A 16571-nucleotide genomic window follows, 5' to 3' on the forward strand; every position below is an offset into this window, starting at 1 on the left:
TTTCAAATTCTGCATATTCAAAATAAAGGCCTTAAGGCCTTTTTTAGAATCTATGGAAATTATTAAATTGAAAAATACAGATATAATTCTGAATGACCAACTCGAGACAAACAGCTCCCCACTCCTCAACCTCTTCAGTTAAAGACTTAAAAAGGCAAACACATTGTAAACTATATCACTTGAGAAAGGCACTCTGCCGAAACAGCTGTAGTCACTTAGTTGTAATAAATTTTGTGGAAGTATAGAAAACAAACGTTTTCAGTGTTTTATTGTTAAATTTTTAAATCTTTAATGTTGTAATGTGAAATGATACAGGCTCGATGTAGATAGATTTACGTTAAGTGAACACAATGGTCCCTACTCGAAACTAAATCGCAGCTGAATTGTGCAAAAGACACAGGCTAACGCAGTGTGCTACCACGCGGCTATTATTAATAGTTCAATTAACTTTGGAAAATAACAAAATACTACTGAATTTCACTTAATGACGATCATCATCGATTTGTCTTATTTCTCCCGATCTTGACTGATCTTGATACTTAACAAATATCATGCATGATCAACCAAGCGTTGATATTCGTTTTTTAACGAAGTTGATTGCTACAACTTAAAATATAATAAATTAATGTTTATTCTACGATTAAGTGAACAATATCGGTGTATTAATCATCGGTTTATTTCACGATGGACAATGCTGGCGAAGATAAATCCCATATTACACAAATTGCCAAATGAAATAATATGTCAACCGTAAATCTCGGAATATTTAGTACTAATCATGTCTATCTCGTAGCACTGACGATACGTTGCTCTGTCGGCTAAATCGTTAGGCATTGACCGTCAAACGTATCGAAATTGAGCTTCTACTAAGCCTTAGGGGAAATACGTTATCAATCCAAATGCATTGAACTAAACGTCACTGAAACGATAATAATTCAAGTTTGATATATCAAAATTTCGATAACAAAAGTAAAGTTCTAAATCTTGTGTATCTGACAAATGAAAAAGTTTCTGAAATAATTCATGAAAATATTTTAATAATATTTTTACATATTGGATATTAGGCACTACATTATGGTCCATTGCTGATAATGTTTGGTTCGACTGAACATAGTTTCTCTTGTATTTAGTTATAGGAGTACATAACGGCCTATACTGCCGGGACAAGGCAAGACATACAAATATATTCGCAGCAAGGCCGGCCTTGCTGTCTCTGCTCGGTGCGGGCGTGGTGCGGACGAGGTGCTGGCTCGGTGCGATTATGTGTGTCTCGGCCTTATACGCACTTGTTTGCTATTCCAGTATGAACTGCAACTGAGCCACCACAACACAACTAAAGAGAAGGTGATAAATTCATGGGGCATGGGGCAGGGTTCTGTTACGCTACTTGCCCACACACCGATTTCGGACGGCCAGTATAAAATCCGCCGATATTTTACTGATAGCAGATGCTTGCAGACTCACCGTAGTTTTACCCGTCAAACAATCAGCTGATTTGTTGTCGTGAGACGAAGTTATTGAATAATAATGAATTCTAACCAAATTTTTTCTTTATCCTCCATAATCTCAAAATTGTGTTTCCGGGCACAGCAAACTTCTCTCCATACATCCCTAGTAAGATTCCTGCCCTTAAATGTATCTAAACTTTTATCCCACACAACAGGTCTTGCCTCCACTAACGAAATAAATCATTATCAAGAAAATCACCCATTGCAAACTTAATTATCATGCAATGCAGAAGACATAAATGGATGGGTGACAAAACGGAAACTGGAGTGGAGCGAACACATTAGTAGAATGGCAGAGGATAGGATGGTACTAATAGCACGAGATAAGTCACCAAATGGACGAAGAAGTATTGGCAGACCAAGAAAAAGATGGTCGATAACTTACACAATTTAGGAGGCTAATATTGAAGAAGAAACAGGCTTTAAAGCCTACATACACGAAGGAAGAAGAAGAAGAAGAAGAAAAAGAAGAAACGTAATTATATAGCAAGCATTACCAAAACTAAAATTAAAACGTCTATCTATCTATCTAATTAGCCTTCTTCGGTCCATCTTTGGACATAGGCCTCCCCAATCCTTTTCCATTCTTCTGTGTCTGTCGCTATATGTATCCACCTAGAGCCCACGTGCTTCTTGATATAATCTGCTCATCTCATTTGGGGCCTTCCTCTGGTTCGTTGAGATAAAACGTAGTATGTACCTACAATTTCACCGATCAGTTGACTAGAATTGGCCGATAAAATATCAATATGTGTCCAATACTGTATTTAGTCACATACGCCAATACTTCCTGGTCGTGCCGGCGATACAGTGGCAGTGGACGGCTGCTCATCGTCATTTTACCGGCACCGATCAGCGGTCGGCGTGTCTGCAATGCCCCGTTCTCACACGTGGGTAACTATGTAGTAGAATTTGGACAGCCGATATAAAATCGACGGTCCACAATCGTTGTGTGTGTATGCAATTAGGTTTACATCTTTGAAAGAATTTAGTAAGTTAGTTGACTAGTTAATTATTTAGTTAGTAGTTTTATGTGAGACTTACCTTAAGACTTTTAGGGTCTATAATAAATTCCCCTTTGTTGTCTTCTGTGATGGATTATTATTGATTACTTACTTAATTACTTACTTATTCCTCTTCACTCCATGCGGAGCATAGGGCGTCAACTGTCTGCCTCTATTCTGTCCTATTCTTTGCACTGATCACTGATCTTTATTTCTGCCCAGGTTTTCCCAATAGCATTAATTTATTTCTCAACAATTCGTTTCTACGGGTCTACCTGGTCTTCTCTTTGCATGTGGTTTGTATTCTAGGGCTTGCCTCGCTATGTCTGTGTCAAGTCTCCTTATGTGTGCCCCATCTAACTCCATTTACTTTTGCATATTGTCTTAGATATATGTTCCTGGTTAGTTCTTGTCCATAACTCTTGGTTTGATATTCGGTTTGGCCAGTAAATGTTAAGAATCTTTCTTAGGCATTTATTTATGAACACCTGCATCTGTCCGATACATTTTCTTGACACTGTCCAAGTTTCTGCTCCGTACAGTAGCACAGCCTTCACGTTGCTGTTGAATAATCGTATCTTGGTTTTACTTGTCATCTGACGTGATGACCACATTTTCCTTAGCATATTGAAAGCGTTTTGAGCTATTCCTATTCTCCGTTTTACGTTCTCCTCCGTCCCTCCTTTGTTGTTTAGAATACTGCCCAAGTAGTTAAATTTCTGAGAATGTGAGACTTACCTTAAGGCTTTTAGTGTCTATAATAAATTCTCCTTTGTTGCTTTCTGTCATCTATTATTATTGATTAGTGCAACCCTATTCGTCCCAGATAGGAAATATGTCTAGTGTTTCATCTGATGAGTTGCTCCTTTCGATTTCGTTTAGAATTAAGCTGTTACTAATTCCTTAGAGGTGTTTCTTTCCCATAAAAGGTGTTCTTGCACCACTTTTCGCTAATTCGTCCGCATTCTCGTTTCTCTTCAGTCCCGTATATCCCGGAATCCATAGATGCAGGAGGGTAACTAAATTTTGCTTGATTAGTTTATTTAATTTCCCATACCAGTTTATATCTGATCACAAGTTCACCTCTTCTGGCTAATTTATCTTTCTCGCTTAATTCATTTAAATTCTCTCGGTATTCCCATTACATTTTTGCAGCTGAACACTTGTGATTATAATGCTTTGATGACTATCACATATTATGACAATTCCTTATCTTCGTTTAACATTTAACTAAAATAGGTTTTGTAGAAAACCTGAAACGACAGATTATCTTGATAAAATTACGGTAAAATAACTTTAACAAGAATTGCATACATTAAAAAATAAATAATTTAGTAAAAAAAGAAATGCATTCTATTCAACCCGTTTCTGTTTTAAATCAGCTTACGTTTTTACTGAGATACAGATTACGATAAGCAGGCGAAGGTAAACCAATACGTACATGCTAATTACATTTTTGCAGCTGATCACCTGTGATTATAATGCTTTGATGACTATCACACATGACAATTTCTTGTCTCCGTTTAATATTTCTTTTTCTAGTGGGTCTCTCTTTACTGTCATCTGTGGAATTCTTGATACTATTGTTGTTTAATATTAAACTGGTATCTTTGTTCGATTCCTTTTTTTCAACTTATTTTTGTTCATGTATTATTTATCATATTTTTGTTGTATTTTTGTTTGATTTTATTTACAAAATTATACTTATTTGGATGACGTTTGTTTGGACATGACTTTTGTTTTCACGCTCTTAACCAAGATACGTACAGGTGTGTCGTTTGATCATCTGCCTAGCAATTTTTGGTTTGCACCTCAATTTTATCCTGCAAAATTTCTACACACCGTTAGGGATTTTGTAACCTTGATTGATCATCTATTTTTCTTGCTTCTTCCAGATGAATCGATTATCATAGTTGGCCTAAATGTGGCCTAGATATTTAACCTCTGTTTTTTGCTCAACTGCTCGAAGCTGTTGCAATGAAAGTTGAGTACATTTTCTGCCTGAATGTCATCGGAGTACCATCGGCATACTACTCCGAGTTTTGTCAAATCTACTGCTAGGAGTACCAGTTTAGATGAAATTCCCCTTGTAGACAGGCTGTAGTGGTTAAAATGAGATAAGATGAGAGGAACTCAATCTTTTGATCAAGTTCACGTTCAAGTGAACGAAGACGATACAAGAAAGTATAAGATCGGCAATCAATAGAACCGTTGTCTATTTCAGGAATTTAGCTGTTTTCCTGTGTAATAAATATGTGTAATATTAAAGGTTAATCAGTAAATATTATTGCCAATGGGTTTGTACGCGATTTTCTAAAATCATAATTTAATACGAAATAAGCCTGTAACTCGTAAAAAGAATTATTTAAAAATCGCGTGATTCATTTGTCAAAATACTCTTTTAACTTACTAACTTGATGGAAAATGAAAATCAAAATAAGTTGCACAATATTGATTTAATTGCTCAATAAAATTTACTGTTTCCAAATTTTGACTAAAGGTTTCAGAAAAAGTGAAACAACAGATTATCTTGATAAAATTACAGTAAAATAACTTTAACAAGAATTGAATAGGTACATATTAAAAAAGAAATAATTTGGCAAAAAAATAGAAATGTATTCCACTCAACCCGTTTATATTTTAAACCAGCTTGGCTTTTTACTGAGATTCAGATTACGAGAAGCAGGTGAAGGTAGACCAATACGTACCTACATTTTACTTCATATTCGAGTAGGGACTATTATGTTCCCGGAAATTTATCTAATCTCATCGGCCATAAGTCGTTTTATTTTTACTATTTTATAATGTAAATTTTAAACTAAATCAAACCACTGTTTGGTTTCGTGGCTATATAGCGAGTACAATGTTCGTTCGGAACCGGAACACATGCAATCCCTTTGGATTTTTAAATTTTAATTCCTAATTAAAATTATATACTTCGAGGTTAAAAGTTATCTATATTTTCATGTTTTGTTTTTATTCCCTTTTCCTTAATTTTCCATAAACCCAAATAATTTCGATATTAAATAATACATAGAAGTGGGAAACAAACAATTCGGTTTTAGAGAAGGATTGGGAACGAGAGAAGCTTTGTTCTCAATGCTAACATTACTTTAACGATCATGGGAAGTACAGAAACCAATTAACTGATCTATCTGCTTTATAGATTTTAAGAAGGCGTTTGATAGGGTTCAACATAAGAGGCTGTTTGAATATCTAGAAATGACTGGAATAGATGATAAAGATCTGATACTTTTACAACATCTATATTGGAATCAAGAAGCTTCCATTCTGGTACACGGCAAAGAAACAGACAAAATTTGCATTCAAAGATGTGTCAGGCAGGGTTGTATGTTATCCCCAACTTTGTTTAACATTTACTCAGAAATAATTTTTAACGAAGCCTTGAAGGGCAATTGGAGTTCGAATCGGGGGAGAAACTATTAACGACATCAGATATGCAGATGACACCGCGATTATGGCTGAAAGTATCGAAGATCTTCAATTCCTTATCGAGTCACTAGAGAATACTCTAATATCGGACTTAACATAAATACAACAAAGACTAAGTTACTTGTAGTTAGTAAACAAGACGTCGGCCCTATGCAACTAGTTGTCAGTAATGAACCTATAACAAAAGTCAACCATTTTAAATACCTAGGATGTTGGATAAATGAGTCATTAAATCCAGATGAAGAAATTAAAACTCGTATAGAAATGGCAAGAGGGGCATTTATGAAACTTAGATCTATTCTGAGCAATTATCATCTGAATTTACAACTAAGAATCAAGTTCATAAATGTTATGTGTATTCTATATTACTATGTGGATGTGAAACCTGGATCATGGAGGTAATAATAATAATATCGTATGGCATTTTTGCCGGGGAGATCCTTTCGGATAGTTCCGGCGCCATTTACATCTTTAACCCTGTTTTAAATAACTAGTGCCGATGTACACTAGCCCAGGGGGACAGACGGCTTTACGTGCTCTCCGAGGCACGGTGAGACGTCATTATTGGAAATGAAAATGGTTTGTCTTTGGCAGGGCTCGAACCCACGTCTACTGGCGTATGAGGCCAGCGTTTATGCCGTTACTCCACGGCCGCTCACATCATGAAGTTTAACATGATGAACAAATTAGAAGCCTTCGAGATGTGGTCATATCGTAGAATGCTCAGAATATATTGGGTTTAACGCATTTCAAACAGAGAAGTCTTAAACAGAGTAGGACAAGGCGAAGGTGACTTAATGAAGATGATTAAAAAGAGAAAACTTGAATATCTGGGGCATATAATGAGAGGCAGCAGATACAGGATACTGCAGTTAACACTCAACGGAAAGATCGACGAAAAAAAAAAAAAGAATTGGTAGGAAAAAATATCCATGGCTCCGAAACCTTCGTCAATGGACTGGTTTATCAGCAGATAAACCGCACATGCCGCGGTTTTACATGCCGCGCAAGATCGAGAACGATATCGGCAAATTGTCATGAAAGCTACCCACGCCTAAAAGTTGTGCACGGTACTTAAAGAAGAAGAAGAAGAAGAAGTGGGTAGGATTTATTGAATAATAGAATAGGAATAAATCATTAGTTCTTATGTTTACTTTAAATTCATTGGATCAGATTACATTTTTTAATTTATCGACTCCAGATTTATAAATATTTATTTATAGGAAGCTGTATGAGCCCAGCAGTAGGTGAACAACTTGTAATACCATCAGGGCTACCTAGAAGTTTAGAGGCGGCCATTAGTAGATATGGAAATGGCACTTTTAAAGCACCTGTAGCAACTGTACTAGATCCTAATGGCAAACTGTCAGTAACATTAACATACGGTGAGTACTATTAACTGTAATTAATGTAACATTGGTAACTCTTAATATACAGAGTGTCCCAAAAGTAGTGGAACGGTCGAATATTTCGCGAACTAAACATCGGATCGAAAAACTGAAAAATACGTGTTCAATCATTTTCAAAAATCTATCCAATGACATTAAACACCAACCCCCACTACACCCCCTGGAAGTGGGGTGGAGGGTAACTTTAAAATCTCAAATGGAAACCCCTAGTTTTTCTTGCAGATTTGGATTCGGTACGTAAAAGTAAGAAACTTTTATTCAAGACATTTTTTCGAACTGTGGATAGATGGCGCTATAATTGAGAAAAACGATTTATCCTGATACCATAAGTAAATTATAGAAACGGTCTAATATCTCGAGAAATACACTTCCAAATGAGAAACCAAAAAAAAGGTTTTTAATACTTTTCGAAAATCTATTGAATAAGACTAAACATGACCCACCCCCTGGATTTGGGGTGGGGGGTAACTTTAAAATCTTAAATAGCAACCCCCACTTTTTATTACAGATTCGAATTCGTCATGAAAAATTAAGCAACATTTATTCGAAACATTTTTTAGAATTGTTGATAGATGGCGCTTTAATTGAAAAAATACGATTTATTAGCGCCATCTATCAGCAATTTTAAAAAATGTTTCGAATAAATGTTGCTTAATTTTTCATGACGAATTCGAATCTGCAATAAAAAGTGAGGGTTGCTATTTAAGATTTTAAATTTACCCCCACCCCGTCTCCAGGGGGTGGGTTGGAGGGTCATTTTTGGTGTTTATCGATAGGTTTTCGAAAAATATTAAAAACCTGTTTTTTGGTTTCTCATTTGGAAGTGTATTTCTCGAGATATTAGACCGTTTCTATAATTTACCTATGGTATCAGGATAAATCGTTTTTCCCAATTATAGCGCCATCTATCCACAGTTCGAAAAAATGTCTTGAATAAAAGTTACTTACTTTTAGGTAACGAATTCAAATCTGCAAGAAAAACTAGGGGTTTCCATTTGAGATTTTAAAGTTACCCCCCACCCCACCTCCAGGGGTGTAGTGGGGGTTGGTGTTTGATGTCATTGGATAGATTTTTGAAAATGATTGAACACGTATTTCTCAGTTTTTCGATCCGATGTTTAGTTCGCGAAATATTCGACCGTTCCACTACTTTTGGGACACCCTATATAACTACTACGTGCTTAGTTTTAAAGATGTCTATGGTGAACAGTTGCTCAATAATATAATTATAATAATTATTTTTTTTATACTGGGGCTTCAGAGAGGTCAGTAAGAATACACAGATTACTGGATACTTTAATGTCTTTTCTCTTTATTACCATCCTCATCTTATCTGCATTGTCGATAATATTCTTCTTTTTGTATTGTCCCTTTTTTTAATGTGCCTCCAGCAAGTTGTTGTTTCATCGTTTTCGTGGTCTTCCCACTGCTCGTCTTCCTATTGGGGAACCGTCTCTCGCCGTCTTTACTACTCTATATTTGTTGTCATTCGGCTTATGTGGCCACTCCATGCTACTCTTCTGTTTCTTACTCAATTATTGTTCTCCACCTGGCATCTCCGTCGTATATATGTACTTCTAGCTCTGTGTCAGGTCGTCTCAATATTGGTCTGATGACTGTTTTGTAAATTCTGCCTTTCATTTCTTTTCCGATATTTCTATTTCTCCATATTGTGGCATTCAGGCAACCTGCGGCTCTGTTTGCTCTATTCGCTTGATCTTCCACTTCTGTTCTGTTTGGGAAAATTAACATGTTAAATTTTTTGGCGGTTATATTAAATTGGTGCAGCATATTTTCTAAATCATCTTCACTTTGAGAGATTAGTATTACATCATATGCATAGCAGATTATTTTAAGTTGTTTTTCTCCCATTTGGTATCCATTTTTAGTTCTTACTTATTTTATTATTTTATCCATGATCAGGTTAAATAATAGAGGACTCAGTGAATCCCCCTGGCTTATCACATTGCCATTGCCAGCTTCAGTTGGGTCAGTTAGTTCATCTTCTACTTTAACTTTTATTGTGTTGTTCTGGTAGGTGATTTCGATTGTTTTAATTTGACCCTGTCAAATGTTTTCTTAAGGTTCACGAAACATAAATATGCCGGTTAGTTGTATTCTAATGATTTCTCTTGAATTTGCCTCATTGTAAATATAGCGTCGGTGCATGATCTTCCCTACCTAAAACCTTGTTGTTCTTCTGCTAATGTTATAATGTCATTTCAGTTTGTTTGTTATCACTTTGGTTGTTAATTTTAATGTGGTGTTTAATAAGTTTGTCTCCTTTTTTGAAGATAGTTAGTAGGATGCTTGATCTCCGTTCTTGTGGTATTTTGTTTTGTTCTATTATTTTTTGTGTTAGTTTTAATGTTGTTTAGTCAGATCTTGTCGTCCATACTTTAAGAGTTTGTTCGATATTCTGTCCTCTTCTGGAGATTTTGTATTTTTTAATTTTCTTAATACTTTCTTTACCTCTCCCTCCTTGATGTTTATTTCTTTGTTTGTAGTAACTTCAGATGTTGGTGGTTCATTATTGTCGCCTTTGGCAAATAGAGATCGAAAGTAGTCTGTCCATGTTTCGTTTTTATTAATTCGTTCATCTCTTTTCTTTGTCCTCTGATCATTCTGCATACTTCTTTTTGTGTTCCGTAGAAGTCATGTTCCATTTGTTTTGAGAAACTCTGTCAGTGTTCCCTTTTAATTTCTCTGACTAAAATATTCGTATCGTTTCTGATTCGTTTGTAGTAGCTGTATGCCTCGTTGTGTTTGTTTTGTTCTATATTGTAAAAATACTTTCTTATTTTCTTCGCATTTTATCCTCACTTCCTCTCTAAACCATGGGGTTTATTATTTTTTTAAATTATTTATGTATTGTTTCAGGTAAACTGTTTAGTCGATCGCACAAAATAGCTTACGCACTTTTGACCAAATCGTTTAGTAAAAATGGTGATACTAGTCTAAAATGTGGTGATCGTGTAGCTCTAGTCTATCCAAATAATGATCCCATTAACTTCCTTTGTGCTTTTTATGGATGTCTACAAGCTGGGATCGTTCCAGTGCCAATAGAAGTGCCTATTACAAGACGCGACGCCGGATCCTTACAAATCGGATTTTTATTAGGTAGTTGTGCAGTACAAGTAGCACTAACTTCGGAAGCATGTTTAAAAGGACTTCCAAAAACTACTTCTGGTGAAGTCATCCAGTTTAAAGGATGGCCAAAATTAACCTGGTTTGTTACTGAGCACTTAGCCAAAACACCAAAAGACTGGTCTCCAACGCCAAGGTAAGTGTTTATTTTTTCTTTTAATACAAATAAATGATTTTGATTATCGTTCGAACCTTCGAACTATCTATTACGGGTTCGTTATCATATAGCTAACTCTACTTACTCCGTGGCGTTACAACCCTTCGTGGATTTTAGCCGACTCAAGACTCAACAACATGCCTCCATCCCACGACTTTAAGGTTTCCTGCCATATTATCTCTCCATCGGAGTCGAGGGCGTGCAAGTGGTTTTCTTCCAGTTATACCTATCTTCCTATATTATTATTTCAGTTAGCAGGAGGAGGTAGACCAATACGTAGGTACATGTTACTTCATATTCGAGTAGGGGCTATTAGGTTCCCGGAAAGTTATCCAACCTCATCGGTTATAAACCGTTTCATTTTTACTATTTTTTATTTTAATGTAACTTAAAATTAAATCAAATCACTGTTTGGTTTGGGGCTATTTAGCGAGTACAAAGTTCACTGAAGATGGACTGATAAGTCAGAAAACGTTCGTTCTGAACACTTATGTAATCCCTTTATATTTTTAGATTTTAATTCCTAATTAAAATTATATACTTCGATGGTAAAAGTTTTGTATATGTATTGTTTTTTTTTATATTCGTGTTTCCTAAATTTTCCATAAACCCAAATAATTTCCATATTAAATAATACATAGAAATGGGTAGGATTTATTGAATAATGGAATAGATCATTAGTTCTAATGTTTACTTTAAATTCATTGGATCACATTACATTTTTTAATTTATCGACTCAAGATGTATATTTATTTTTCCAAGATGTCCAAGTGGTTTTCTTCCAGTTGGGACTTCTTTCCATATCAACCTTACTATTCTTTCATCAGAATGTCTTCTGAGGTGTCCTGCCCATTGGAATCTTCTGGATTTTATTTCTTTTATTATTTATCTATTCTATTCTATTCTATTCTATTATTTTTTGATTTCGTTAGCGTCTGACTATAGTTCTTCAAGCTCTTTGTGTGTTTTTATCTTATATTGTCCTGCTGCTTGATCAAGCACAGGCCCAAAGATCGTCCTTAGGATTTTTTTTCCTAAACACGTAGTCCCTCTTTGTTTGCCTTTGTTATCGTTCGAGTTTTGCTACGATCACTACGGGTCGCATGATCGTTTTATATAGTTGTATATTTTGTATGTCTTGTTATATACAGGGTGATTGATTAGTAGGGTAAAGCTCAATAGCTCCGCTATAGTAATAGGTAGCAATAAAAGTTAATAACAAAAATTTTAGCCACCTTTGAGCTTCACATTACAAAATTAGTTAGAATGTTACAGGGTGTTCGATAACACAGTGGCAGACCTAACTTATGTTTTTTTAAATGGAACACCCTATATTTTATTTTATATTCGAAATCCTGTTAACTTCTCCATCACAAAAATATAAAGGTTTGTAATGTTATACAGGGTATTTACAAAGTTATAACCAATTTTGTATGAAAATCGTAACAAGTTCAACTCCCTGTATAAATAAAAATAAGCACAACAGCAATGGTTTATTAATGCCATATTTTTTTATTTATTGTCAAAATTTTTAAGAATTATTGATATTGCTAATTTTCTTTATATCAAATACAGGGTGAGTCAAAACGCAAGTACATTATTTTCTCAGTAATGTTAAATTTTTATATAACATTCCCTATGCCCAAATTTATTAGTTTTCGAGAAATTTTCATTTTTCAGAGCAAATTATTTTAGGTGTTTAAATTTATCTAAATTTTAAGTAAGCCATGACAGAATTGACAATTGAAGATTACCGATTATTAATCCGGTAATCAATGTAACACTGTAGCAAATAAAGAAATAAAAATAATTTATTAGTAATACATTTTACAAACAAAAGCACAACCACTACATGCAACATTTTTGAAACAATTAAAAACTATCTTTTTATGTAAATGCAACAAATAAACAAAGAAAATTAGTAATAAATTTTACAAAAAAACACACAAACACAAAATACAATATTTTGTGAAGACAATTAAACACTACTTTTGTATGTAAATGTAACAATGTAACAAATAAAGAACGAAACATAATTTATCAGTAATACATTTTGCAAAAGAACATGTTTGAAAAAATTAGAAGCTACTTTTAATAAAATATTTTTAATATTTAATTACATAAGGTGTTCAAAATTATCTCCTTAACATATTTATTTACGCCTAAAAACGATCATTGAATGAGCTACTTACTCTACGGAGCATTTGTAAATTAACACATCGAAATACACTTTGTATTCTATTTTTCATCTCATCCCTTGTTGTTGGAGGTATTTGATAAACTTCATTATTAACGTAACACCAAAAAAATCAGTCCAGTTTATTAAATTCTGGTGATTTGGGTGGCTACTGGTCCATTGAAAAATGAAAATATCTCGAAAACTAATAAATTTAGACATAGGGAATGTTATCTAAAAATTAAAGTACGGTAATGGTACTTTTCAATAGTGAAATAAAATACAGGGTGTTCCATTTAAAATTACTGAGAAAATAATGTACTTGCGTTTTGACTCACCCTGTATTTGATATAAAGAAAATTAGCAATATCGACCATTCTTGAAAATTTTGACAATACGTTAAAAATATGGCATTAATAAACCATTGTTGTTTTGCTTATTTTTATTTATACAGGGAGTTGAACTTGTTACGATTTTCATATAAAATTGGTTATAACTTTGTAAATACCCTGTATAACATAACAAACCTTTATATTTTTGTGATGGAGAAGTTAACAGGATTTCGAATTTAAAATAAAGTATAGGGTAAAAACATAAAAAAATTAAAAAAATTAAAAAAATAACATAAGTTTGGTCTGCCACTGTGTTATCGAACACCCTGTAACATTCTAACTAATTTTGTAATGTGAAGCTCAAAGGTGGCTAAAATGTTTGTTATTAACTTTTATTGCTATCTATTACTATAGCGGAGCTATTGAGCTTTACCCTACTAATCAATCACCCTGTAGTTGTTTCCATATATTTCTTTCTATCTTCGTCTTCTTCTTCTTCTGGTAGCACTACAACCCGGAATGGGTCTTGGCTGACTGCACAACTCGCTTCCATCTCGAACGGTCGTCTATGATAGTTGGGTCAGTGGGTTGGATTTAGCAAATGAAAACTGGGTGACGAATTTATTATTAATAATGGGGAAATCACAAGTTGTTATAACGTAAACTTCTCTGCCATTTCGCACGAAACACAATAGTCTAAGATCCGAATATAAGTCGATCTGTACCCATCTGCTTGTCGGATGAAACATTGTTTTTATTAAATTTCATACATAGACATATATTTCCAGCATGGGTTGCCTATCAAAATCGTGTCATATCTATCCTTAAGGGGGGACCGTAGTGGTTGAAATCAATATTTCAAGCACTTTTTTTTAAAGTATGGTAGAATTATTTTATTTTTAAATTAAATAGGCATATTTAATACAATAATTGTATTGAATTATTAATAGATTTCAAGAAAAAATTCAAAGAAAAATATTGAAAAATAAGCTAACGGTGGCAAATTTTTGAAGACACCTCAAAATATAATGTATTTAGCGGTGGACATCAGAACTCATCATTAGCTCATGGTAAACAAAAAATTCAAAAATATTTTATAAGCTTATGAGTTTTTCGAGGTAACGCTGTCGAGTTTTTTTTAGTTTTATCGGCTTTTGACTTTTTGATATCACTCGGAAGTCAAAACAACGAATAATTTTTTTTCCAAAAAAGGGTGAAAATCAACATATTTATTATTGTTAAACAAAAAATAAGCATAAAACAAAAAATATCTCGACTAAAGAAAATATATACAAAACTCCAGGTGGGTCGGTCAAGTAGTTTTTGAGTTACAATGTCTACAGCCTTTGAAAAAATAGTTGTGAGGAAAAAGCGCTTAAAGTATTGTCAACTTCTATTTTCAATTTAATTTTTGTCTGTCAAATCGTAAAATGATGCACACCGGAATATCTTTTTGAATCGCGGAGTAATTTACAAAAGAAAATGAGAACAGCTGTTGACCGTTGTTGACCGAAGCGAGTCGAAGGTAGGGATATTCAACACTATCTCCCTACCGTCGCGCGTCGACTCGCTTTGCAGCAAGTTCGCGCCAGCGCACTTGAGCGTAGTGAAAATCGATCAAAAGCTGTTCTTATTTTCATTTGTAAATTACTCCGCGATTTAAGAACATATTCCGGTGTGCATCACTTTACGATTTGGCAGACAAAAAAATTGAAAATAATAGTTGTCAATACTTTAAACGCGTTTTTCTCAAAACTGCTTTTTTCAAAGGCTGTATACATTGTAACTCAAATCTACTTGACCAACCCACCTAGAATTTTGTAAACAGGCAAAATAACGCAAAAGATGGAAAACATAATACATTGCGAAACAAAAAGAGATGAAACTAGTGGAGGTGGAAATTATCGTTATAAACGTATAAATTAACATTACATTACCATAGTTTCCCACTTTTAGACGTATCAGAGGAGTATGACAACTGTCACTGTGACAGTAGAATTTTATAAAATACTCCTGTCACAAACGTCTAAAGGCGTGAAACTATGTAATGTACTGTTAATTATTACGCTTATAACGATAATTTCCACCTCCACTAGTTCTATCTCTTTTTGTTTACGATGTATTATATTTTCCATCTTTTGCGTTATTTTGCCCGTTATTAGCACACTCATCACTGTATATTTTCTTTAGACATTCCTTGAGGTAACGCTGTCGAGATATTTTTTGTTTTATGCTTATTTTTTATTTAACAATAATAAATATGTTGATTTTCGTTGTTGTTTTCAAACAAAAAAATTCGTTGTTTTGACTTCTGAGTGATATCAAAAAGTTAAAATTCGATAAAACTAAAAAACTCGACAGCTTTACCTCGAAAAACTAATAAGCTAATAAAATCTTTTTGAATTTTTTGTTTCTTCTTCTTCAGGTGCCATCTCCGCTACGGAGGTTGGCAATCATCATAGCTATTTTAATTTTTGAGGCAGTAGCACTAAATAGTTGTTTTGAGCTGCATCCAAGCCATTCTCTCTTGTTTACCATCCAATGATGAGTTCTGATGCCCACCGCAAAATTCATTGTTTTTTGAGGTGTCTTTAACCTTCCGTTACTCGCGCCAATTTTTTGTGATCGAATACTCGCGCACGGTGCAGAAGACCGGATCCAGAAATATGGGTCAGCAATATTTAAAAAAAAATTTTGCAAAATTGTTTACAATTATATTATTTAATGAATATATGATCATATAATTTTGTAGATATTCGTTTGTGTCAACATTATATTACTTTAATAAAACGTAGACGAAAATCTGGGAGCGAGAGGAAATGCCGGAAGTATGGAGAGAGGCCATAGTATGTCCCATTCATAAGAAGGGAGATAGAGCAGTGTGTGAAAACTATAGGGGTATCACTCTCCTAGACGTAACATATAAGGTATTCGCCAGAGTCGTAAGAAGCAGACTGGAAAGGCACTTAAACGAGCAGGTTGGTGAATACCAGGGAGGATTCAAAAAGGGCAGATCCACCATAGATCAAATATTCGTATTGAAAATGATTCAGAGCAGTACATACGAGCAACAGTTAAAGTTAAACCTCCTCTTTATAGATTTCAAACAAGCTTACGATTCTGTGATAAGAAGCCGTTTGTACCAGGCCCTAAGAGTACTTGGAATTCCGGAAAAGATGATCAGACTCGTAAAAATGACCTTAGTGAAGACCGACAACAGAGTAAGGATAGAAGGAAACCTATCAGGAAAATTTGAAGTTAAAAGGGGATTAAAGCAGGGAGATCCACTGTCCACAGTACTTTTCAATTTCTTGTTGGAGGCGATATTGAGAGAGAGTGGAATACGAACGAAAGGTATGATCTTTGACAACAGAAACCAGGTTCT

At 34.4% G+C, this 16571-nt stretch overlaps 1 protein-coding gene across 1 annotated transcript in view; it reads left to right on the forward strand.

Annotated features, from left to right (window-relative positions):
• LOC114342607 (disco-interacting protein 2) overlaps window positions 1–16571 on the forward strand; it is a 1011532-nt gene that overhangs the window by 816077 nt on the left and 178884 nt on the right. Inside the window, exons 8-9 of the mRNA XM_050658584.1 lie at window positions 7189–7350; window positions 10255–10657. Of these exons, the coding sequence (XP_050514541.1) occupies window positions 7189–7350; window positions 10255–10657 (565 nt within the window). The remainder of the gene's footprint in view (window positions 1–7188; window positions 7351–10254; window positions 10658–16571) is intronic.

The sequence above is a fragment of the Diabrotica virgifera genome, chromosome 8 (assembly GCF_917563875.1).
Source record: "Diabrotica virgifera virgifera chromosome 8, PGI_DIABVI_V3a".
Taxonomy (NCBI): domain Eukaryota; kingdom Metazoa; phylum Arthropoda; class Insecta; order Coleoptera; family Chrysomelidae; genus Diabrotica; species Diabrotica virgifera.